The 25,051-nt window shown below is 39.4% G+C and overlaps 1 protein-coding gene across 2 annotated transcripts; it reads left to right on the forward strand.

Moving 5' to 3' along the window:
- Positions 1–383: 383 nt before the first annotated feature.
- Positions 384–25,051, forward strand: LOC120744362 (hyaluronan and proteoglycan link protein 1-like). Of its 2 annotated transcripts, none has more exons than XM_040048697.1 (6): positions 384–735; positions 15,936–16,068; positions 17,490–17,653; positions 18,941–19,139; positions 19,897–20,199; positions 21,680–25,051. In XM_040048697.1, the coding sequence occupies exons 2-6, from the start codon at positions 15,963–15,965 to the stop codon at positions 21,967–21,969; spliced, it is 1,062 nt and encodes a 353-aa protein (XP_039904631.1). In that variant the 5' UTR covers positions 384–735; positions 15,936–15,962; the 3' UTR covers positions 21,970–25,051. The 2 variants fall into 2 exon arrangements, with proteins under 2 accessions (XP_039904631.1, XP_039904633.1); XM_040048699.1 differs by lacking the exon at positions 384–735 and adding an exon at positions 15,432–15,536.

Genomic DNA, 25,051 nt, shown 5'->3' on the forward strand with positions numbered 1-25,051 from the left:
GTTTACATGAACAAATAGGAGTCTTAACAAAGTAATACTTTGTTGATTTGTTCTGTCATAGCAGTGAAAAGAGCTCATCATGGTGGAACTCAAATACTGAACTACATTTTACTGAGTGTAAGAAAGACTGACTCTCTCTCACGAGACACGTCATTCTTTTCATGAGCATGTTTGTGATTTGATGTCTGATTTTTTGTTTCTCTTCAGGTAAAAAGAGAAGAACACATAAACAGTACATCACTACTGCTGACAAAGGCACGTTTGAATGTTTACTAACTTTAAACACGACATGTGATTAAAGCTGAGAGGCGCTGAGAAGCAATGAGAAGGCGGGGTGATGGGCTTGTGCAAATCTAGTCTGTAAGCACAGATTGAGCAACAGGGCCGGGTACCTCCTTTGTTTGACACTTTTCCTGAAATGGGTGTGAGGCATTTGGAAATAGTTGTCCAAAAAGGCTAAACATCCACTTCACAGTGTGGATTTGCACTTCACGCACTTCACCTGCATGCGCGCGGTGCCGCTCGCAAGTCGGACTGTTCTTACCCATGTGCGTGTAAACTGGAGGACCGCGCTGCCGCACTGCTATTAGTGCTGATAGTGGAACCTGTTATTGGAGCAGATAGAGAAACACCCGCACCGCCTGCTGCTCTTAACTTGGTGCGTAAACGGTTTACGCTTCAATCACCTTCTTGGCTGCCGCAGGATTGAGGCTTCCAAACAGCGCACAGGGCGAGGTAAAGAGCTGGGTTTTTTATTTCGTTTTGTGTTTACAAAAAAAAAAGTCCTGTGAAACTCTTGTCACTTTGACGCATTACAAAGAATATGAGAATTAATGAGATGTTTATTGGAATGATAAATATAACACCTTGTAATAATCTCAAGGTGTTTTAGGGAAAAGGAAAGACGTGTAACAGTAATAAAGACATTAAAGTGCATATCACAAACCAAACCTAATAGGAATAAGCAGTAACACTATTTTTGTTTGTTTTTTGTTTTTGCTATATAACTATTTTCATAAAAGAAAACCGACTTGTCCTTTTAACAGCAGAAACGAACGTTCACTCACTAAGTTCCTTGTAAATCTACTTCTTATTATTATTATTATTATTATTGTTGTTGTTGTTGTTGTTGTTGTTGTTGTTGTTGTAGTTATTACTGTTATTATTTTTTATTGTTATTATTATTCTTATCATCATCAACTCTACTATCTTATAACAAATATTAAAATGTAAAAAAACAAAAAGCATTCTGACTGCCACAGATCAAAAACTATTTACTTTTACTTTTTAAAAGTCCTGCTTGTTTTTCCTCCTCAACATAAATACTTGCCTGAGGTTGTGTCCTGTGTACAGGTCTGGAACATTTTGGGGGATTTTGTAAAAGGTAACTGAAATATTTGTCTCCTTGTGGAGCTGGACTTTTAAGGATTTCCACTGCAGTAGACTCCAAACACCCTTCGTTGAGTGCTATATTTAGACATAGGCTTAAAGGTACTTGAGCTTTAGTTGAGTTTTCAATATGCATGATAGAGGGTGTAACCTTTTGATGAAGTGAAGAAGAGGCAGGGTCTCGCTTAGGTTTCAGGAGTCTTTACCCACAAAATGCTCCTGCTTGGGGGTAGTACTTTCACACAGTTCAGGAACATCTGTTGAGGGACTTGCAGCTCAGTGATACTTATCAACTTATCAGTGATAAGTCTACTGTTTTCTGAAGCAAAGTAATACAACTTGAATTTTTTTCCTAATATCTGTAAAGGCAGTCAGGTAGTTTTTCTTGTAGCATGAGCAGACCAAGACATATTACAACTGATGTACATACAGGTTTTGTTATACACTGCGAACAGGGAATTGGAAATCTGTGCTATTCAAAGCCAGGTTGCTTGATTGTTCAGGGGCCCGGCCATGGAAACACTAAGCAAAATGTTCTGGAGTAACATCTAACCAAGCCACGGAAGTGAAGTGAATATCTGTGAATAAAGAAGAATGTCCCACTGCAGCAACCTGCAAAGAGCAAAGAGCAGTGTCTTACATAACAAGGATGAATTTATTTTTTAAGAATAGTTGATATTGACAGTTTTCACTGATTGACTTATTAGACTATTGCAAGTGGAATGCAGAAATTGCTTCTATAAACTCCATTGCGCTATAAACCAAGGTTTTGTTTTCTTTCCCCATCTTCATTCATCTGCTCATCATGGAATCGTGCAGCTGATCATATTTGTGAGACTTCTGAGAATAGTTGTGGTCGACCATGTTGTGCAGCAACAGGCCAAGTGATTTAGAGCTGAAAACATCAGGACTGTGAGCAGCTCTCAGCTCAACAACCCCTCTCTGTTTGCTGGCTTAGACTCTGCGGCTCCACCCGGACCCCCACCCATTACCCCTGCACCCACCCAGAGCACACACACACAAACATATATTCAGACTGGGACCTGCAGTGGACCATGTCAACCCTTAATCAAAAAGGGGGTGTTATTCTACCCACACACACACACACACACACACACACACACACACACACACACACACACACACACACACATTTTATATGAATTAGTAGTGAGCAGGAAACAGCAACATCTACTGGCTGCTAGCTTGAAAGGGAAAAATCTGCATCAGTATGTCTTGTGTGTGTCTATTTATGTGTATTCACCTTTATATAGCAAATGTCAAGCAAGACACATGAGCCAAATTTTCTGAACGTTTTCTCTCTTCAGTAACATTACTTTACCTTATTTATTATTTAACTGTGCTCCCAGTTAAATGCTGTAGGTGAGTCTGTTGTGGTGTTGAGTGGATGGACGAAATCACAAGGTCGAGATTTTTCTCACTACAAGAGTATTTGTGAAATATCTTTCTTGGTAACTTTTTCTCATACTGAAGCTATTTTTTTGCTGGTTTTTAGTTTGTTTTTTGTCTGTTTGGAAGCTGACACAGTCTCTAAGGGGGGATAACAGGAGGAGAGAAGCTGCAGAGAGGCTTGTAAGACTGCAATTCTGCTTCCTGGTCCCAACTCTGGATAATCACGTTTTGGGGGGGGGTTAATAAATTTGGCAAGGTTTCTAGAAATGAGAGCTGCTCCATCCAAAGTGGGATGGATGCTGTCTCTTCTAACAAGACCAGGTTTCCACCAGAAAGTTTCCCAATTATCTATAAAGCCCACATCGTTTTTCTGGACAACACTCAGACAGACAGCAAGTTAAGGAGAAGATGCGGCCGGTCATTCCAATGGACTGATTCTTATATAGTACTTTTCTTCTTACCTTATTTACCCATTCACAGAACCACTTTTTTTTTCTAAGTCTAAGCGCTTTCTATCTAAAATTCACACCTTACTGAACACATCGGAGAGCAACCCTGTGACCCTGAATTAGATAAGTGGAATAAAATGGATGGACAGTTAACAAGGCAAGGATTAAAAAAGCACTTGAACACTTAGTTACTTTTAGCTCTGATAGTGCCTCCTGTGTTTGGCTAGCAGTGAGTACCCTGTACCCATTTAGATGCTTATGAGGAGTGTATCTAACCCTAACCAAAGCTTGATTTCCCACAGAAAACAAAAGCAGAAACAAAAACAGAGATGGGCAGGATTGTAGGATCATACATTTCTAGCTATTCTCGTTCCTGCAATAGAATCAGTGTCATCAACAGTATTACTGTTTTCTCGTAATATTTATATGGAATATTAAAAGGAAAATCTTGTGCTCTGTACTGAGGGCTCTTTGTGGCAGGTATGACGTGGTGTGCTGGTGATGTATAATAAAGAATTCAGTAGACTAGTTTGAACTCACCACGTCAACCATAGGAGGAAAATATACCAGCTGTGCAATAAGGAGACAGACTATTTGTGAATACCTAAGGCTGCATATACAGTAAATACCACACCCATCGAATTGCACCCCACCCACATGCAAACACATAGTAAATTCTAGAGACTGCTAATGTCTGTATGCTTGGCAGGGTTTGCTTTTCCAAAGCAGGTTGCCTCACAGCTTTTAAAAAACGTTCTCCAACAGGGTGTTCCTACTCCACTTTAGAGATGCTGAATATAGAATGTTTTCTGCATCATTTCCCTGTGGAAAGACTACACGAGGAAAGGAAATGCATAAGCATACCCTAGGCTAAGGTTTACACTAAACCTCCAAGTTTCCATTCAGTTTATTTTAAGAATGATTCTCCTATGTAAGCTTTACAGAGTTTTAATGTGATCTTTGTGGACTCCTTCATAAGAAAAATAAATATGTTTTTATACTTTTATACTTCTGCACTGGTGCTGCAGAGATTGAATGCCTCTCTGTTCGCCAGAAGTTTTAGTGTAAGCCAGGTAACCCTAAATGTTGTCCAGAGCTCTGAACATTTGCAGGCTTGCAGCAGAGATAGCAGCACATTAAAGGAGTCTGTCACTATCTGTACCATGAAGTTATTCACCCAACCACAACAGCCTGATCTGGCCTGTTGCATTGTTACGTTTGTTGAATGCAATCTCATTTATTGAATTCACATTCAACCTACAAATTGATACCTGTCTGAAACCAGTTTTCCCCAGACTCTTTTACAACTTGGGAGATAAAGAAGCTGCTTTTATCACTAGATTTTTGTCTTTTTATAGCTGTAGCTGAAGCTTGCTCTGTAGCTGGTTAAGATACTGACTAAAACTGAATGCTTCAATTGTCCTGCTTAATCTACCGCTCAGAAGGACATGTACAGTGCTGTGAAAAGTATATGCTCCCTTGCTGATTTCTTTCTTTTTTTCTTGTTCACGACCAGTATGGAGTGAGAGGAGGAAGACAGGATAAAAGACACGCTGTGGAAAAGAGTTACAGTTTAAAATGATTAACAATTAAATACAGAGTGGTCTATAAACACATGGAGGAAAGCATCTCCTTTGTACTGGTTTTCAGCATAAGCCAGGTTAACAACTTGTATGTAATGAAAGTATTGTGTTTATCGCTCAAGCTACAAAGTCTCAGGAGCTCTTACATCACCTTCTCACTCAGTCAGAAGTGAGAGGTCCATTCAAGCAGAACAAAACTCCGCCTCTTTAATTCATAATGGTTATTTTATTTGTAAGCTTACACTGGGGAAGTGTGGTGGTGTGGTTGCTGTTGCGTCACAGCAAGAAGGCCCTGGGCTTATATCCAGCCTTTCTGTGTGGTGTTTGCATGTTCTTCTCTGTATGGACTCCCTGGCTTCTTCCCACAGTCCATAAACATGCATTGGTGATAGTTGTTTGTCTGTATGTGTTAGCCCTAAGACAAATTAACAACCTCTCCCAGGTGGAGTCTGTCCCTTGTTCTGTGATAGCCTCTAAACTCCTTGTGACCCTGAATTGTATAACTGAAAGAAGTTAGAGAGATGTCTGCATTAACCTGTGAAGTATTTTCTAGTTATACAGTTGAGTGTTCAAAGAAACTTTCCAAATCTCATGATCACTTATGCATTTCTTACAAGAACAAGTAGTGTCACTTTACAATGACATAAATGATTGTTTTGTCTCTTTGTGGTGGTCTTCACATCTCATTGTCTTGTTAATGTCATTACCCATGCATTCCTTTGCATGTATCATTGTCCTGAGGTTTTGGTGCTTTTGTTTAAAAAGAAGGCAACAGTCCAGAGATGCTTGGCTCCCTGTTATAACACACAAATGTGTACCTTAAAGGAGATAACCCATAACTGAGCAAATGATGTCTTACAAATAAAAAAGAAAATAACACAGACTTTTCTTTCTCTCTAAGTGGCTCATCAGGTCTCTCTTTTAAGGTTTTTACACTAAATTTAGTTTTCTCTCTAAAGGAGGTTTGTTGAGGTTCAAGTTACTCTGTTTTGTGGCTTAGTCATAAATGTAAACAATTTCCATATTCCAAACCTGGAATTTGGAAAGAACATTAAATTAAAAAAAAAAAAACAGAGTATATGGATATTAATAAAAATAAAAAAAACCAGTTCTGAATACATAAGATAAAATTGCATCACATGTAGTAATGACGTGTGCAAAGGAGACATTTAAGAAGTTTAAAGGATGTTTACCCTTCTTTTCAACCTGATGAGAATATTGTAGCCAGCACGGTTCTTCTAGAATATGTTGAGCAAACCAGCGTGCAGCTGGAGAATGCTTCCACTTAAGTGGTTATTATTGGCACCGCTGTGATTCTTATGTGTGGTACACTGATTTGGTGAGTAAGTGGTTTACTGTTATGTTGTGCTTTCTTGCAGTTTAGCACCAGGTTCATGAACTTGCTAGCTAGCTAGTGTTAGCCTAGTTTTCATATCCCAATGCTTTCTCTGCGTGCTGCTGCCTCTCAGCTTAATAAAAAAAGTAACCCCACAGCTTTTAAAACCTTATATAAAACACTCTCAGTAAAATTTCCTGCTGTTGCTTTGAAATGGAAAAGTGAGCTTAGCAACTTCTACATAAGAGTTAAGAAGAATGTGGGGGCCTGTTTTCAATCCACACAAATTGTAAGGCAGCAAAATCAACCCAACACATTAATTCACAAGCCCATGACATAGATGTATTCTAAACTGCATTTACTTTAATGCTTTGTGGCTGCTTTTGAACAGCTGTGGCATCTGTTTTTTACTGCAGTTTTACTGCAAGGTGGTTGGTGCTTTTTGTGGTGGTAATCCGAGTCATAAGCTCTGGGTCCCACATAGCAAAATTGGTATGGCCCAGATCCACACATAGGCCACCACAAGGCCAGTTGCAGACACACTGGTGGTCCTGTGCTGGCCCATGTTTGGATTACCTCTGGGAAACCAGATCTGGGCCACCAAAGGCTCATCATTCTTTGCGGTATGTGGGCCATGTGTAAGTTGTGTGCACCCACGGGCCAGTTGCAGACACACTGCTGGCCCTGTGCTGGCCCAGAACAGTTTCAGCTCTGGCCCCAGATGTCAGCCTAATGTGTACCTTAATCAAGCCATGTAATAACAACATGTGCCGGAACATGATAGCACAAAAGAAACATGACGAAACTTTGTTCAGACAGTGAATGGACTGTTTCTTACATTGCGCTTTTCTACTCTCCTGGATTATTCATAGTGCTCTATACAATATTAACCCAATTTCTCTAAACTGAGTGCTTCCTAACTACAGGGTGGGCCATTTATATGGATACACCGTAATAACATGGGAATGGTTGGTGATATTAAAGTCCTGTTTGTGGCACATTAGTATATGTGAGGGGGCAAACTCCTCAAGATGGGTGGTGACCATGGTGGCCATTTAGAAGTCGGCCATCTTGGATACAACTTTTGTTTTTTCAATAGGAAGAGGGCCATGTGACACATCAAACTTATTGGTAATGTCACAAGAAAAACAATGGTGTGCTTGGTTTCAATGTAACTTTATTCTTTCATGAGTTATTTACAAGTTTCTGACCACTTATAAAATGTGTTCAATGTGCTGCCCATTGTGTTGGATTGTCAATGCAACCCCCTTCTCCCACTCTTCACACACTGATAGCAACACCGCAGGAGAAATGCCAGCACAGGCATCCAGTATCTGTAGTTTCAGGTGCTGCACATCTCGTATCTTCACACCATAGACAATTGCCTTCAGATGACCCCAAAGATAAAAGTCTAAGGGGGTCAGATTGTGAGACCTTGGGGGCCATTCAACTGACCCACGACAACCAATCCACTTTCCAGGAAACTGTTCATCTAGGAATGCTCGGACCTGGCACCCATAATGTGGTGGTGCACCATCTTGCTGGAAAAACTCAGGGAACGTGCCAGCTTCAGTGCATAAAGAGGGAAACACATCATCATGTAGCAATTTCAAATATCCAGTGGCCTTGAAGTTTCCATTGATGAAGAATGGACCCACTATCGTTGTACCCCATATACCACACCAAACCATCACTTTTGTTGGTCCAACAGTCTTGGAGGGATCCATCCAATGTGGGTTAGTGTCAGACCAATAGCAGTGGTTTTGTTTGTTAACTTCACCATTCACATAAAAGTTTTCCTCATCACTGAACAAAATCTTCTGCGTGAACTGAGGGTCCTGTTCCAATTTTTATTTTGCCCATTCTGCAAATTCTGTGCGCCGATCTGGGTCATCCTCGTTGAGATGCTGCAGTAGCTGGAGTTTGTAAGGGTGCCATTTGTGAGTAGCTAACATCCGCCGAAGGGATGTTCGACTAATGCCACTCTGCAGTGACATGTGGCGAGTGCTACGCTGTGGGCTCTTGCTGAATGAAGCTAGGACAGCCACTGATCTTTCTTCAATAGTGACAGTTTTCTTACGTCCACATTTTGGCAAATCCAACACTGAACCTTAGCAAGCAGTTTGCTAACTGTAGCATGGAAGATGGGTGGTCTCGTAGGCAATGTTCCCTCTAATTTTTCACGTGTCTGAGCGAACACACAAACTCCCTGAGCGGACACTTGGACCACTGAGAGCAACATTAGACGTGTGCACTGTGGTCACGCGAGCATCGAATCCATCCAAGTTACATGGTTTATTAAAATAATCAAATTAAAGCATTAGACTACTTTTAATTAAGTGTTTTAGCCCAATTACAATGAAAATTTAAAAAAAATCTTGTTCATGACCTGCGTAGTATGTTAACACTTTTGGAAGTAAAAATAATTTGAACTCCAATTTTGAAAACACAACTTTCTTTCTTTTTCTTTTTCTTTTTTAAATAAAGCTCTGACTTGTATTATGAGTCTGAGTCTGTGGTCTGGGAGAGAATCCTGTAACTCTCTGTCTGCAAAATACAGTATATAATGACCAATGTTGGGCAATTAATTATGTAGTTACTTCTTCAAAAAAGTAACTGAGTTTTGCAAACAAGTTTTTTGCAGCTGTTTACCTAAAAATGCAGCCAAGGCGTTTTTTAAAATAAACATTTCAAACTATTTACAGAACAATCAGGTGTTCTGCATCAAATCTGATGCCACACAATTATGCACTCCAAAAAATAATTTCTGTCCACTATGAGATGAAGGAGAACAACAGCCTGATACCTGCAGGCCTGACAACAGGAGATGTATCACTGCTGTAACACCTGTAACATTCAGTAGTCGCCTCATTGTTCTGACACACACAAGAAAACTATTGAGTACAGTACACAATAAATACACAAGATTTGCGCTAAACATCGCAAATCTCTCACATTTCAAAACACCATCGTCACTCCAAAACTTTCCCCTTCCTAAACAACTAAATGCCATGTTGCCATATCATTTTTTGATTGGTCGACATGGTACATTTTTCGACCAATAGGAAAGGGTGGGGGTTTTTGGTTTTGGTTTTGCTCACAGGTGGAGAGCGCTTTCGAGGCTTTCCTTATAAAACACAGTTTTTACCGTTTCTCCCCACAGTAAATATTCAGTGCTCAGGAAGAAAACCAAACATTGCATATATTTTTATCATAATGTGGCCTATCAACACAATTTAAAACTGGTATAAAGTCCACACTTTTTCCGTCAATTGTTCCGTCTGTCCTGCTCACATCGCCAATGGTTGTACACGTTGTCATTAACGTGACTTCACTCCACATCAGCCACGCCGCTTTGCTAGCTAAAACACCGCTGTCATAGCCAGTCAACGACGTTGATTAGCTGCGTATATATCGCACTATTGGCTGGACTATGGGATAAGGTGGCATCGTTCTAATCCCATGCGGGAGCCGCCAGTCACTTACTGACTAACTAATTCAGCTTGGATTTTTTTTTGTGCGCAACGCAGATTTTCTGTGCGCAGAGATCGTGCAAGCAGTGCCCACTTGCGCACGCGCGCAGCTTAGAGGGAACATTGCTCGTAGGGTGTCTTGCATTGAAACTTGCTGCAATGACCCGGTTACTGCGTTCACCAGATATCAACACAATTTCGATCTGCTCCTCATGTGTTAACCTCTTCGACATGTCAATGGCTGTGAAAATAATAATAATAATAATGGATTGGATTTATATAGCGCTTTTCAAGGCACCCAAAGCGCTTTACAATACCACTATTCATTCACTCTCACATTCATACACTGGTGGAGGCAGTTACAGTTGTAGCCACAGCTGCCCTGGGGCAGACTGACAGAAGCGAGGCTGCCATATCGCGCCATCGGCTCCTCTGGCCAACACCAGTAGGCAAGTAGGGTAAAGTGTCTTGCCCAAGGACACAACGACCAGGACAGAGAGCCCAGGGATCGAGCCGGCGACCTTCCGGTTACAGATGCGATTCCCAACCCCCTGAGCCATGGTCGCCCCGTGGCGACTAGAGAAACTTGTAAATAACTCATGAAAGAATAAAGTTACATTGAAACCAAGTACACCATTGTTTTTTGTGTGACATTACCAATAAGTTTGATGTGTCACATGGCGCTCTTCCTCTTGAAAAAACACAAGTTGTATCCAAGATGGCCGACTTCTAAATGGCCACCACCCATCTTGAGGAGTTTGCCCCCTCACATATACTAATGTGCCACAAACAGGACTTTAATATCACCAACCATTCCCATTTTATTACGGTGTATCCATATAAATGGCCAACTCTGTACATTCATACACATTCACACTCTTGACATGCAGCCTGGAGGAGCCAGGGATCAAACCACTAACCTTCCCATCAGTCGATAACCCGCTCTACCTCCTGAGCTACAGGAACCCGGTGGTAAACATAAGTAAACCCTCACTAGGTTGTGGATGAAGTGTACACTCACAAACCTGTCAAACCTGCATTTGAAAAGTTGGCTACCATAGCAGTATAGTATTGAAACACGGCATTTGGGTCCTCTAACTAAAATAGGAAAATAGGAAAATAAATAGCACTATCATTGCCAGACCTGGCCCACATCTGGTTGACATACACCCTGACATGACACCAGTCAGTCAGAAGTGCCAGCTTATTGCCGGATACAGGCCAGACCTGTTTTCTATGAGCCTTGGCCAGATAAACCAATCCACAATCGGGCCAGATGTGGCATGCCATCATATAAACAGTGCCATCTACGCCAGGCCTGGCCCATATCTGAATGACATACCACTTACCATGCCAGACGTCAGCCAGCAGTGCCGGCTTAACACCAGATCCGGGCCAGACATGTCTGCTATGTGGGGTAGTGATCGAAAGAATAAGATTATGGATACAAGCAGCAGAAATTAGATTTCTCTGAAGGGTGGTTGGCCTTCAGAGAAAGGGCGAGAAGTTCAGTCGTTCACGAGGGGCTCAGAGTAGAGCTGCTACTCCTCCACATTAAAAGGAGCGATTTGAGGTGGTTCAGATGCCCGTCTCCAATCCACATCCACTGCCACAGCAGTTTGTTAGAAATGTTGAAGGTTTAATGAATTCATGGGTCCACTTAAAATAGTGCCACAGTGTTCCAGTGGCGGTTGATTAAAGACTAATTAAACAAGATTAATGCTGCATTTGATTTAACTCACAACTCATAATCCAGTCTGTTTGAAAAAGTAGCCTGGAATAGCTCTTAAAGTTGGAGATTCAACTGGAAAACTCCCAGTTTCATGAGAATGATGTTACCAAGAAACACATGTTCAAACAGCTATGTTTGTAAATCACATCAGTGCTCTGGTCCTCTGTTAGTCATGGAACACTAAAAGTTCAAGAGATTCCAAACTATGACTGCTGTGACCCCTGTGCTAGCATGCCCAAAGGGCATATTAGCATATTAGTCAATTATCTTATATGTTAAATGCAGATAAGAAGCAAGTGGAGATATCATCTGAATTTCAGGAACAGGACCATTCACACCCCTTCAGGCTATATATGCCCCTTTCACCAATACCTGCTGTTCTCATTTTGAGCACATAAAACTCAACCAAAAATGAGGGTAAAGGCACATTATGATGTCATACACAATGTCTTTTCAGTGCTAAAGAAGGAATTTACTTATATATCCCAAATGGGTTTAATTTTATTTTTATGGCATAATACTAAACTAGTAAGTTTTGAAACTAAGACTTACCTAAAGTGACAAACTGTGTAAAAACTCAGTCCTCCAATCCTCCTTATGCAACTCAACAGCTTCTTTTTAAAAAGGTGCTTTCTTTCTTTCTTTTTGCTAATTAGAATATGAGAGATTTAGCAGACGGTGACTGGACATTCGATTTCTTTAATTACTGTTAAACTAAATTTGGTTGGTTGCTGCTATTAAAAAAATGTTAAAAAATGTTCATAAACAAACAAGGAGTGGAAATTTTGAATATATGCACTTGAAGCAAACCTTTTTGATGACTGCCTCTGTCAGTGCGCCCCAGGGCAGCCGTGGTTACAATGTAGCTTACCATCACCAGTGTGTGAATGTGTGTGTGAATGGGTGAATCACTGAATGTAGTGTAAAGTGCTTTGGGGTCCTTAGGGACTAATGGAAGCGCTATACAAATACAGGCCATTTACCGTTTACTTAACTAAGAGAGAGTATTTCTGTTCCTGTGTCTGACAAAATCCTGGAGATCCTGTACTTTGAGTACCTTGTGCTAATACACTTAAAAACAAAGTCAAGCATGAACATATCCAACTTAATGCTTTATGTAATTTTGTACCATAAACACTGATTTATTGAGTGACTACAGGCAATGCTGAAAATGGTAGGAACCCCATGAATGCACTTGTTTCTGGTACAGTTTGCTTTACCTCAAGATGCCGTTAGGAAAACAAATGTATAAATGTATTATTTTTTGAAAAATGACATGATATCTCTTTTGGCATGTCTTCATCACCAAATGCAGATCATGTGCCTCCATCTCACTGTCCCAGCATCCTCCACTGTCACACCAGCCCTCTGCATGTCTTCCTTCACTATATCAATGGATGTTCTTTTTGGTCTTTCTCTTTTTCTCTTGCCTGGCAGCTCCATGTTCAACATCCTTTGTCCGTTTCATTCTCCAAACCATACTTTACAGCAGGTCACACTACTATTACGTAAAGCTTCCCTTTCTGTCTTGCTGCTATCCTTTTGTGGCAAAACATACATTTTTGATAAGATCTCAAAAGAATTTAATCTTTTCCAATTTCAGCTGTGGTTCATTGTTTAGCACTGTTGCCTCACAGCAAGAAGGTCCTGGCTTTAAATGAACTAGCTGGGGGTTGTCCAGCTACTCTGGGTGGGTTCTCTGGCTTCCCCCAACATTCCAAAGACAAGCATCAGTTTAAATAGTGATTTTAAATAAGTTGTGACCATTAATGGTATATATCTCTCTCTCTCTCTCTCTCTCTCTCTCTCGATAGATAGATAGATAGATAGATAGATAGATAGATAGATAGATAGATAGATAGATAGATAGAGTATGATCGAGCATAACCATCATGCTCTTTGAGTACAAATAGGTTTTGTGTTTACGCTTCATGCAGCTGAACGTGGAGCCCTACATACCACTATGTTTACCCAGGGGATGCTGTACCTTGTAGGAGGAGGCTGTCAGAAATGACTACAGCAAAACAGCTCCTCCCAAAGCAGAACCAACTTTACCCCAAATCAGATTTGCACACGATTACACGTCTGCCTCATCACGAGATATTTTAAATACAGTGAGGGTTTCTACAGACACAAACATGCCTCTTCAGTTCAATTTTATTTATATAGCAGTTGACTCAAGTGTAAGGTACAAACTACAATAACACAAAGAAAACGGAACACCCCAATGATCATATGACCCCCTATGAGCATTACTTTGGTGATATTGGCAAGGAAAAACTCCTTCTTAATAGGAAGAAACCTCAAGCAGAACCAGGCTCGGGGAGGGGCGGCCATCTGAGCAGCTGGTTGGGGTGAGGGGAGAAAGAGATCAAAGAGATCTTGCAGTAGATAGCCAGAGATTAATTGTAACTAATAATTTAATGCAGAGTCAAAGGTCACTCGAGAATGCCATTTTGGACAGAGAAGATAGATGGTTTGAAAGAGGAGTAAAAAAGGCCATGTGACTGACCAGGTTTTGGTGAATTATGACACCTAGAATTCAGTCTTGAAATCCCTTACCAGGCATCTAAACCCCCACTCACAACTTGCATCTGATGACCTCAATAGGTCACATGATAGGGTGAGGCAAAGTCAGTGATGGCATTGAGTCATACCCTTTTTCACACCTCGGCTCATTTGATTACGCACATGATCAGTAATGGTTTAATCTCCAAAGGGGACAACGCCCACTAGGATTTAAATACCTGGCGCACTCCACCTTTTGGGTTTAGAACTGAAGAAGCCTCTTGAATAAGAGTTGAAACATCTTCAGAAACTTAAATAAGACTTTCTCTTACAAGGTCTTAAAAGTGAATGTAAATCAGGCATCAAGAGTTTGATAAAACATCACAGACATACCTGCAGTTCAATGTAGAGACATTAAAAATATTCCCTTGCTGTAACATGTCCAGGATTACACAACTGAAATACATGAATTAAATGGATAAGTAAAAAGACTCAATGAACTTATAACTTGGTAAGTATCTATGTAGGTAAAAGAAATGGTTCTTCGTACGACGTGTACTATAAATGCAAATGTTATCAAACTGATCTAAACTTCCACTCTTCAGCTGTATGGAAAAAACACTACTTATTAACTTTTATATTTATTTAATAATGTTAACATTTTGTTCAAATAAAGTCAGCACATGACAGTTGTGGATGATGAGGTGCTGAAGCTCATCACCTACATGGATACTACTAATGGTGCCAGTGAAGATTCAAACTGCATCATTTTTGCTGCTGCAGTCCCCTCAGCTTCTTCCACCTCCCTCCCTGCTTTAGCTTCTTTTTTTTCACCGTATCTCCCAGTCTTAGTCTCTCTCTGTCTGCTTCTCTATTATCATTTCACACATCACATGCTCTTCTTGTGTCCTGCAGTGCACATTCTGACTCAAGCATTTTTACCTTTTTTTAAACGACATGCATCTACTTCCTTATCATTGCACCCTCCCCAGTTGTTCCGCCCATAATGACTATTTTCAGGCTGGGAGGGGTATAAAGTAAGTGTGTGTGTGTGTGTGTGTGTGTGTGTGTGTGTGTGTGTATACACTGCAGTTTTTCTGCTGACTTCAGGAACTCCACCTGGCAAAGTCGGCCAGCACTCCTAACCATCCTCCAGCACATATATTGCCACACAAGCTGTAAAATCTTTTTTACAGGTTATACAAAACCTGTCCTGCCAATATTAAAATGAAATTGTTGGGGTTTTTTTCTTCTGTTATATTTTGTATAAGATATATAAGGGTACAACAATAATTTTTCACCCATCATCACCTAAACAAATACCATAGAAACCACCTATATATATATATATATATCCTACATTTACATGTAATGCCACTTGGAATAGTGAGGAAATTTTTTAAGTCAAATTGAGGGCAATGAACAGAATGTGGGAAACTCAAAGGGCTAGTTAGCTGTTAAATCAAGAATTTCTGTTGTGTCAGCTGGTGTCCTCACAAGGATGCAACTACAGCTACGCCAGTGTGTGAGTGTGAATGAAGCTTGAGGTGCAGGGGTGACGCTGCACGGTGGCAGTCTCCTTCTAAAAGTGTGGGCTGTCATCAGGACATGCTGCTTTCTCACAGTGCTGAATGACAGAATACTTCCTGCACAGTATGTACTATATGGCTTACACAGAATGTGTATTTGTGTGAACGTCTTCTGTGGGCTGTAGCTTGTAGGGATGTCTGGTTTGTGCATTGAGAAGCTTTCTTTTAATGTGCTGAGTCTGACTGTATGTTTAACTGCGTTCAACAACTTAGAAATGGGATTTTGAGATGTGTGTGTTTATCTTTAGATGTGCTCAGTACCCAGCAGGCAGGCGTCCTGTTAACCAACTGTAATTACGGAGCTCTCGGGGGAGAAAAAGCACTGCAGATAAAAACACAGGGTCATACAGTTGCATACAGAAGAAGCTTATAAATGGGCTTTCTGTATAGCTTATACATGGAAAACTTTCCTTAGCATCCTCACTGTAGCATAACCCCACCCTCTGTCTGTGTGTCTCTGCAGTGGTCAGAACCTAGCTGGTGAGTGAAGATGATTCCTGTGCTGATCTGGGCTTTGATATCACTGAATGCAGCAGAAAATGACTTAGATGCTCTGTACCCTGACCTGGAGCATTCGAGAACCATTTATGTCACAGGTGAGTACATGTTCACTTGTGTTTCTTTGTGAGAGTGACAATGTCATTCCAGCGTCTGTTTCTGTGTTTCGTTTACAACACTCACTCTGCAGTGTCCTTTCTTCCCTCAGTTTATCAGCATGTTCTCAGTGATAAGACTGCTATGTAGGGACTTTTAGCTAACTTAGACAGAGCTATCCAGTTTGGCTTTTATCAGCAAATTAAAACACTGTATATCTCTAGTTTTTACATAGTAAAAAAAAAAACCAACAACACATAACAGCTATTTTGTTATGCAAGTCACTTCGGAAATGTATTTATTTATCTATTGTTTGGTTTTCCTTGTTTGTGAGATACGAACAAAACCAAAGCCCTTTTCATTTAGGCTGCGTGATTCAGTGAGAATGATGATATAAATCTTTACCAGCATGACTTCCAATTTCCTTTTTTTTCAATATCACTAGCTAATGTATAATATTTTTAGTAAATTAAAACATGATAAATTAATCTCTATTAGTTATTGTTTAAAGTAAAGTTTAAAGCAGTTTAGCAGCAGCTGAGTCTTTGGCACTGTTTGGATGTATGGCACAAATATTCTTTGCTGTTTGGTTTGAGACCTTGGAGCAGTTTCGTCTTAACTGGACTAGCATTTTTTAACGTTTTTGCTTCATTTTGTTTGTTTTTTTTGTTTATTCATTTATTTATTTTTGTTTTTCTATTCTAACGTGACCATACATAGAGAAGATGGCAGAATGCCAGAACCTCAAAGTTTTCAGCTAAGCCTAGCAGGCTTGGATATTCAGCTGTATAGCTGCAGCATTCTGAAATTTGTTATAGTCTGATCTTAGTTAGAGACTAAAATGTAATAGAATTTCCCTCTTTAAAACTGGAGGACAAACATTTTAGAGGGTTCATACCCCACAGATCTGTCTTCTTTCACCTGCACAATTGCTAAAACTAGAAACATCTTGTCAGCTGATCCAAAACATTCGACAGAAGTTCTGGTTGGGACTAGAAAGAAAATCATACTTCTAAAATACCTTGTCTGTCTATTAGCTTCTCTTCACTGCCTCGTTGGTAAATATGGAATCGAATTTAGAACCCTTCTTCTCACATATAAAGTCGCTAATAATCAGTCTGCATTAATTTCTTAAAAACTGTCCAATTGAAGCACTTTGCTCTCAGACTGCAGGCTTACTTGTGCTTCCTAGGATATTTAAGAGTAGAATGGGAGGCAGAGCCTTTAACTTTCAGGCCCCTCTTCTGTGCAATGAACTCCCAGTTTGAATCAGGTGTCCCTGAATAATCCCTTTCCTTTTCATCAATTCTTATTCTCCGCATCGCACAACTGATCACATTACTATCTTAGGTTTGTCCTGTGTATATATTGAATGTGGATCTCCAGTCAATGTCTCAGGTAAAGTTTTGTTGCTGTTTTTCAGAAAATGGCCCCCAACTGTCAGTGGTAGCAGAAAAAACCAAAGTGGTGTCGAGACGAGGGGGAAATGCTACTTTACCATGCACGATTCTAAGGGACCAAACACTGGCACTAAACCGTAAGATGCGGATCAAATGGACCAAGCTGACCTCAGACTATCTAAAAGAGGTTATCATTTATTTGAAATGAACTGTCATTAGTAAATTTTTTTTTCAAAACACTGTGTGTAGCATTCCAAAGTATCAATATATAATTTATGTAGAAGCATTATAAACTAGTTTTGTTACACATGTCTAATGGTGGCCTTATTATCTTATCCGGTTGTTAAGTCTGACGTCACTAGCCGTGTCTGGGTCTAAACTCCGCTGCAGGTCCATATATCAAACGATCACTATGGCATTACTGAGAATTGAAAAACTGTCTAAAGTCTTTCATCTTTAATAAAATGATCAGCGTTCTGCTCTACCAGGTGTAACAATTGAGTTTAACATCCAGGCATCCATGAAAACGGAATTTATGACATTTAACGGAGTTAGAAGTTAGCAGGGAGTTAGCTCGCTAGCTTCTATCTAAATACAATATAGCATGTCCTGACTGTGGGGTTTTGGTAAACAAATTAAAACGTACAGCTCTGTTATCATTTCCAACATAAATGAAGACAGAAAACTAAACAGCAGTGACGTTTGTAGGGTTACTGAAGTTTGGCTAGCTGGTATATAATGATGTGCTACGTGACCGCTAGCGACACAGCTATGTTAGCATAATATAAACAAGCTATAACCTTTTTTCCACTCGATAAAAGTTAACGTGAGTGTTCTTGGTGGTTAGGAACAAATGTAATCGCATGGCAGGATGCTGTAAAAGGACCAAAGTTCAGGCAGGAGAACAACTGAGATAAGCCATCCACAATACGAGGTTAGTCATTCATATACTGCTGCATGGGCTGGGCTGTAGTTACATCCTAAGGTTTTAAAAACTGAGCTTAAATAAATGATTAGCGGTAATAAAAGCCGAGGGAGGTCAACAGTGATCACTGACTGTTTTAGGAGCTTTTTGAGATTAAATAGAAGAAAATACAAAACATTAAACATGTTAACAACACAAAAGCCATATTAAACGCAGACTACTTTAGGCCCGGAAGTAGGATTCATCACGTCATCACTTAACAACCGGATTATTCATCACTTGCTAAGACATCTTCCCTCCCACTGTCATCAAAGCACTTGCTCATAGAGGGTTGGGGTTTTCTCTGTTGTATTATTGTATTATTGAAGGGTCTAGCTTACAATATAAAGTGCATTGAGGCAACTGTTGTTGTGATTTGGCACTGTTTAAATAAAATTGAATTGAATTTCTTGTTTATTCTGTTCAAAATGTGCTGGACTATTCTTAAGAAATTCCAAAAACTGAAAGCAGTGGAAAAGTATAACATGAACACTTTTCATCGTGCTCTAGGTGGATGTGTTTGTTGCCATGGATTATCACAAAAGGAGTTATGGCAGATTCCATGGACGTGTCCACCTACAAGGTTCTTCGGCCATGGATGCTTCTCTAGTCATTACAGAAATCACTTTGGAGGATTATGGGAGGTATAAATGTGAAGTAATTGATGGGCTGGAAGATGGAACAGCAGTGGTGTCGCTGGACCTTGAAGGTATAATATTTGGAACTACTTCAAAAATTACTAGAATTTAAATATGGAAAAGGGGGGTAATGTCAGCTGAAGACAAAAGTGCTGGAGCCAGTCAAACACACACACAGCTGACCAAACACATCCAGTTTATCCTGGCTGCAGGTCATCTCTATAAAATTAAGGATCTTCTAAATCAAACATCATTATATATTATATACTTTGTATTGTTCCATTATACTTCTGTACTGTGTGGAATTGTGGGGAGCCACCTATAGAACACACACCCATCCAATATATATTCTGCAAAAAAGAACCATCAAATCAACTTTTTATTAAATTAAATATTCTTAAATTTAAAGACTTGGTTGACCTGATAACTGCACAAATAATGTATAAAGTAGGAAACAAATCTTTGAGCCACAACATTCAGAACTTGTTCCAAATAAGACCAAATACCCTTAGAGGAAACCCTATGTAGTAAGGATTCATGTAAAAACAATAAGTTACATGAATATTGATGTATCATTGTGTTCTATTGAATCCTTGTCTCATTTTTATACTTTTTAGCAAATTTTGGTATTTGAAACAAGCGGGTAGCAACAAATAAGTGTAAACCTTTTCTACCCCTTTTCAAGCGTATTAATTGAGTGGCTATAGAGATATTAATAAACAACTTTGATGCCTTTGTTTTGTGTATGTGTTTTCTTGTTACATTCTATTCTATTCTATTGCATCTCCTTCTCTGCCCTCATTTTCTGTTTTCACCCTGTCTGTGCAGGTGTTGTCTTCCCATACTACCCCCGCTTGGGACGCTACAACCTTAATTTCTACGATGCAGAGCGGGCGTGCCACGATCAGGATGCTATCGTGGCATCTTTTGACCAGCTGTATGACACATGGCGTGGAGGGATGGACTGGTGCAATGCTGGCTGGCTGTCTGATGGCACAGTCCAGTATCCCATCAACACCCCCAGAGAACCCTGTGGTGGCAAGAACACAGTGCCAGGCATTCGGAACTATGGGTTGAGAGACAAGGACAAGAACCACTATGATGTTTTCTGCTTTACCTCCCACTACAAAGGTGAGGAACAGCACTAAAACTGTGTTTTTGTAGGTATTGGCGACAAACACATCTGCAATACTGAGGGCAACATGCTCTCTGTGGTTACTGGGTTATGAGTTCATTGAAAACATTTTTACCTGTTTGGCCACCTAAAATTTAAAAAGAAACGAATGTTAATACTATAATACCAACATGTAAGAGTTTCTGAAAGTGTGCTTCTTTTTTATGTGGCTAAAACAAAATCCAGCCCTAACCACAAATGGGATGCTAGTGCCCTGATGGATAGCAGGTCTAAAGAAGTTAATTAACACTTGGTATTAACATGTCTTTAAAATGTAGCTAGTGACCTCATATTTATCAAATTGTTGTTGTTGTTTTTTTTTGTTGTTTTTGTTTTTTTACACACTATTCAATCCAGCTTTAATATGAGTTAGTATGAAGAGCCATGTGAGCTCCAACTGGGATGCTTGCATCTTACTTCCTACTAGCAGCACCTAGAATAGATGTGCCTCAGGAGACAGACCATGGTTTCCACCACTGGACTCCTCCCTCTTTGTTCAGGTGTCCCAGGGCACAATACTGAATAGTGTGGAACAGAGGGTAACTTAGAGCTTGTGGGGTTAGGATGTGATATCCGATTTTTTTAGACCACCACTCAGTGTAAGTTTTATGTCACAGCTGCGTACTAAGTACTGGTAATTATCAAAATGATTTTTTTATGCTTCCACCAATATTTGAGAGCTCTTTATGATAATATTTTAATCATAAAATACAAATATTCTAGTCCAAATTCTTTTAATGTACAGTTTTACAAAATAGCTGAAAAAAGATAGTAAATCACATCATTATTTTTTGATGAAAATGACAAATTACAGTTATTTTATTATATTCCAGAATGTCTGAATGTTACACATCGTCTCAACAGATTTTGAGGGCTGTGCAATATGACCAAAATCTCTTATCCCGATGTAAGATATTTCTCATCCCGATAATGATATATATCGCATTTTTGGTAAATTCTGTGAATCTCGGGCAACTCGACTTGGGTAAAGTGCTTTCAGCTGGGCGTTACCTGGAGTGTACCTGTGACCAATGCATGAAACTATATATCTTTAGATTGTTGTAACGGCTGCCATTTACTTTCTATTTATTACATGGCGTGCCGTGTGAAAAAGGCTGTTCTAACGTTTGAGTCTAAGGTTTATTTTTGAGCACCTGACGGCTCTTTTTTGCTTCTCATCTGATCTTCATCATCTCAATATTGCCGTAAACAATGTATTTTGCAACACCACAAAACAAACGATGGCGTATAATATGAAATGATGGATGTTTTAACTTCGTCAAATTTGTAAAGGCATCAAAGCATGTATATCCTGTCTTGTTGTGGTGACAGGATCATGTCACTGTGGTTAGGTTGCAGGAATTTGATACATTGATATGTTTTCTTCTGTATGTTCTAACCCATTATGTTCATCCTTCTGTTTTCTTGTCACCTCAGGTCGTTTCTACTACCTGATCCAACCCTTTAAGCTGACCTATGATGAGGCAGTCAGGGCATGCCAAAAAGATGGTGCTCAAATTGCCAAGGTTGGCCAGATGTATGCTGCCTGGAAGCTGCTGGGCTATGACCGCTGTGATGCAGGCTGGTTGGAGGATGGCAGTGTCCGTTACCCCATCTCCCACCCGCGCCGGCGCTGCAGTCCCACTGAAGCTGCTGTTAGGTTCAGTGGCTTCCCTGACAAGAAGCATAAGCTGTATGGAGTGTATTGTTTCAAGGGCCACAACTGAGCCACAACACACATCCAGCAAACAATTACATACACTAACATGCATCAACACATACAATAATGAGCATAATAATTGAGAGAAAGAAAACAGAGAAAAAAGCACATTCAAACTGTGATAGTTTTTTTTTTAATGGAAACCTTAAGATGTTTTATCCAGACCGATTCATGTTGTGCTTTGTAAACTGGGACCTTATATTCTACAAGGGATAGTTTACGCATATTTAAGGTTTATATTATTTAATCAATGCCCTTCAGAGAGGTGGGCACATTGTTGTGGGGATTAGATAACCTACGGCTACAGACATACTGTCATTTACAAATGGACTAGGCTCGTCAAAGTCTGAAAGTCTGAAAGTCTGAAACGTAACTAATCCAATCTCTGCTGTTCAATGTTAACAAGGTGCTAAGACAGGTACTTTGTAAATCATCCTACCACCCAGTGTTTTATTTTTTTATACAAACGTGATGAACCAAACACTAGTCTCATCACCAAAATGAAAAAGAAATCATTTAACTGTTAGCATTGTTTATGTTTTCTAAGTATGTAGAATGTGATAATCTAGAAATGTATTTCTGTTAATGACTATTTTTTGATATACTGTAGAAATATTTAGAATATAATTTTTATCTTTCTGGTCAAACTATCCAAGTCTATTGGGTTTACATGAAACATACAATAACGGTGGAAAAAAACACCACAAAAATGATTTTGCACTGAATTTACCGAATATGATGCATAGAGGAGAGAAGACAAGGCAAACAGCAGTTTGCTCTTTGCAGCAATACAGAATGCCTGGCATGAAAAAATACTTTGCAGTGCTAGAGTACGTTTTGTTCTTCAGAGCATGCCTTGACTTCAACAGCAAAATTGCTATTAGAGTATAGCTACTCTTGCTATCTATTTAGCTCCTTATAGACTGCTATTTTTGATACAAATGCCATAGATTCTTCTAGCTTATTACCAGAGCCAGGCTTTGCCCTGCTTGTGACTGATGTTGCTCATTAGCCCAGCAATCCCAGTGCAACCTGAGAGGACAATCAAAAAATTCCTGTTATTCAATTGTGGGTTTGACCTTCAGCATGTGTTTGTAATATCATAAAAATCTGCTTTCTGCATACAGTGTTACTTGACCTTTAAATCACATTTTTCTACTGCATTCCTCTCCTATGATGGTGCTAGGCTGCTGTTAACTAGAATTGTAGCTAGCATTGGAAAATTTAGATTTAAATCCAGGTTATGCTCAGGTTTATGTTTGATCTATTTTAGTCAACAAAAAAGCAAAACAATAAAAAGAAATAAATATTAGTCATGTCACAAAAGCAAAGATTTAGTTGTTTGTACCACTGAAATTGCAAAGTTCTTTGTGCCAAATGCAAAGAAAAAAGCAAAATAGTGACTGTTAGTATGCTAACAGACACACATGGCCAATGACTACTACTCACACTGTGGATTGTCAGCCTAAACAAGACTTGCAAACTTTTTGGACCCAAAAATCTACCCTCTCTTTAACAAGTCATATAGTATTGATGCTTTTTGTGTGTGTGTGGGGGGGGGGGAATCGTAATAAAGTCTTAGTTTTTGTTGACAAGAAACTAAATTGTGACTAAAAATTATATGCAACTCTTTTGAATAAATTGGGACTAATGCTAGGCTAGGTCAGAGTATTCAGAAAACCTACTAATGGATACCAGGTAAAAGAATAAGGTGCTGAGGTTAACAGAGATAACACTCTGTGACTGACTTACACACTAATGTATATAGAGATGAAGTCTAAGGTCCTGAACTGGCCCCCTAATTGCTGTCTAAGTTCTGCAAGGCACAGCCATGAAGCAGCCAACCAGTTCTTCCTGCAGGAGCCTCTAAAGGTTTCTTCCATTTAAGGGTATAACAGTAAATGTAATGTGTAAGCTCACTGTACACAGCCCAGGATGGAAAAGACTGAAGTTTAGGTAATCTAATTGGAATGGTGCAGAGTTGGCTATACTTGGCTACTCAAGTCACTGCACAATCAGAGTTTTGATATACTTATCATCAGTGAACTGCTAGACGAAAATAGCCTGTAATGATCACACACTGATGATGTGGAAGATAAAATGCTATAACAGATATGAAGTAAACACTTACTAAAGATCTGTTTTATTTAATTTACTCCTTTTATATTAGTGTATTGATTGGAATTATTGCAGAAATTACAGTCAATTAAATGAATAGTTTGACATTTGTGAAAGTGCAAACTGGTACGCTAACACACAGCTGTGTAATAGCTAGATCTCATAATGGGCTATAAAATCAAGATATTTCTTGAAAGTAAACAGTATTATGTGTTAATTGGCAAGATTCTGAGCTACATGTTGACACCAAGCTCACACCAGTGTTTAAATTTAGGACACCCACAAGCTCATTAGCTAGCATAGAAAAATACCTGGAAAATCCTGTAAAATAAATAGAATGAAACTAATATATAAGATATATAATAAGATATGCAAGGCAGTTCTTCAGTGCATCAGTGCGGGTTGAAAGCAATTTTACAATTGATGTTACATCATCCATATTTCCTACAGTCAAGTTGTCTCAACCTGCTACTCGTTAAATGAAGAAAATAGTGGGGAAATTTTGCTAATTAGTTGTCCAGTGTTTCAAGTTTAGTGCAGCTCAGCTACCTGTTTACATTTGTTACTTGCCTTACTTAGTATGTTACATTTTTCCTAACCAGATTACCTGTTTCTACCAGTTGCTAGTCTACATTCTGTGTGTAGCTAAAGTTCAAGTAGTTGTCAGGAATATCACATTTCAGCAAATGTTTTCACGTCTCTTTACTAGCCTTTCTTTTATGCTAAATGAAGTTACGTGTCTCCTGCTTATCTACCACTTTGTATCTACTGTACAGATATGACAGTGGTATCACTTTTGTCATATCACAAAAAAGTAAATATCTATGTTTTCACCATTTCAACTGTTCATTTAAAAGCTTCTATTTTGTATTCTATTGTCTTTCTGATATTGTTCTTCGAGAACCACAGCATAGAAAAAAATCTTAGGGACTTGCAGACAAAGGGATAATAAAAGAATATATAAACCATGA

The sequence above is a fragment of the Simochromis diagramma genome, unplaced genomic scaffold, assembly GCF_900408965.1.
Source record: "Simochromis diagramma unplaced genomic scaffold, fSimDia1.1 OVJJ01000683.1, whole genome shotgun sequence".
In the NCBI taxonomy this organism is placed as follows: Eukaryota; Metazoa; Chordata; class Actinopteri; order Cichliformes; family Cichlidae; genus Simochromis; species Simochromis diagramma.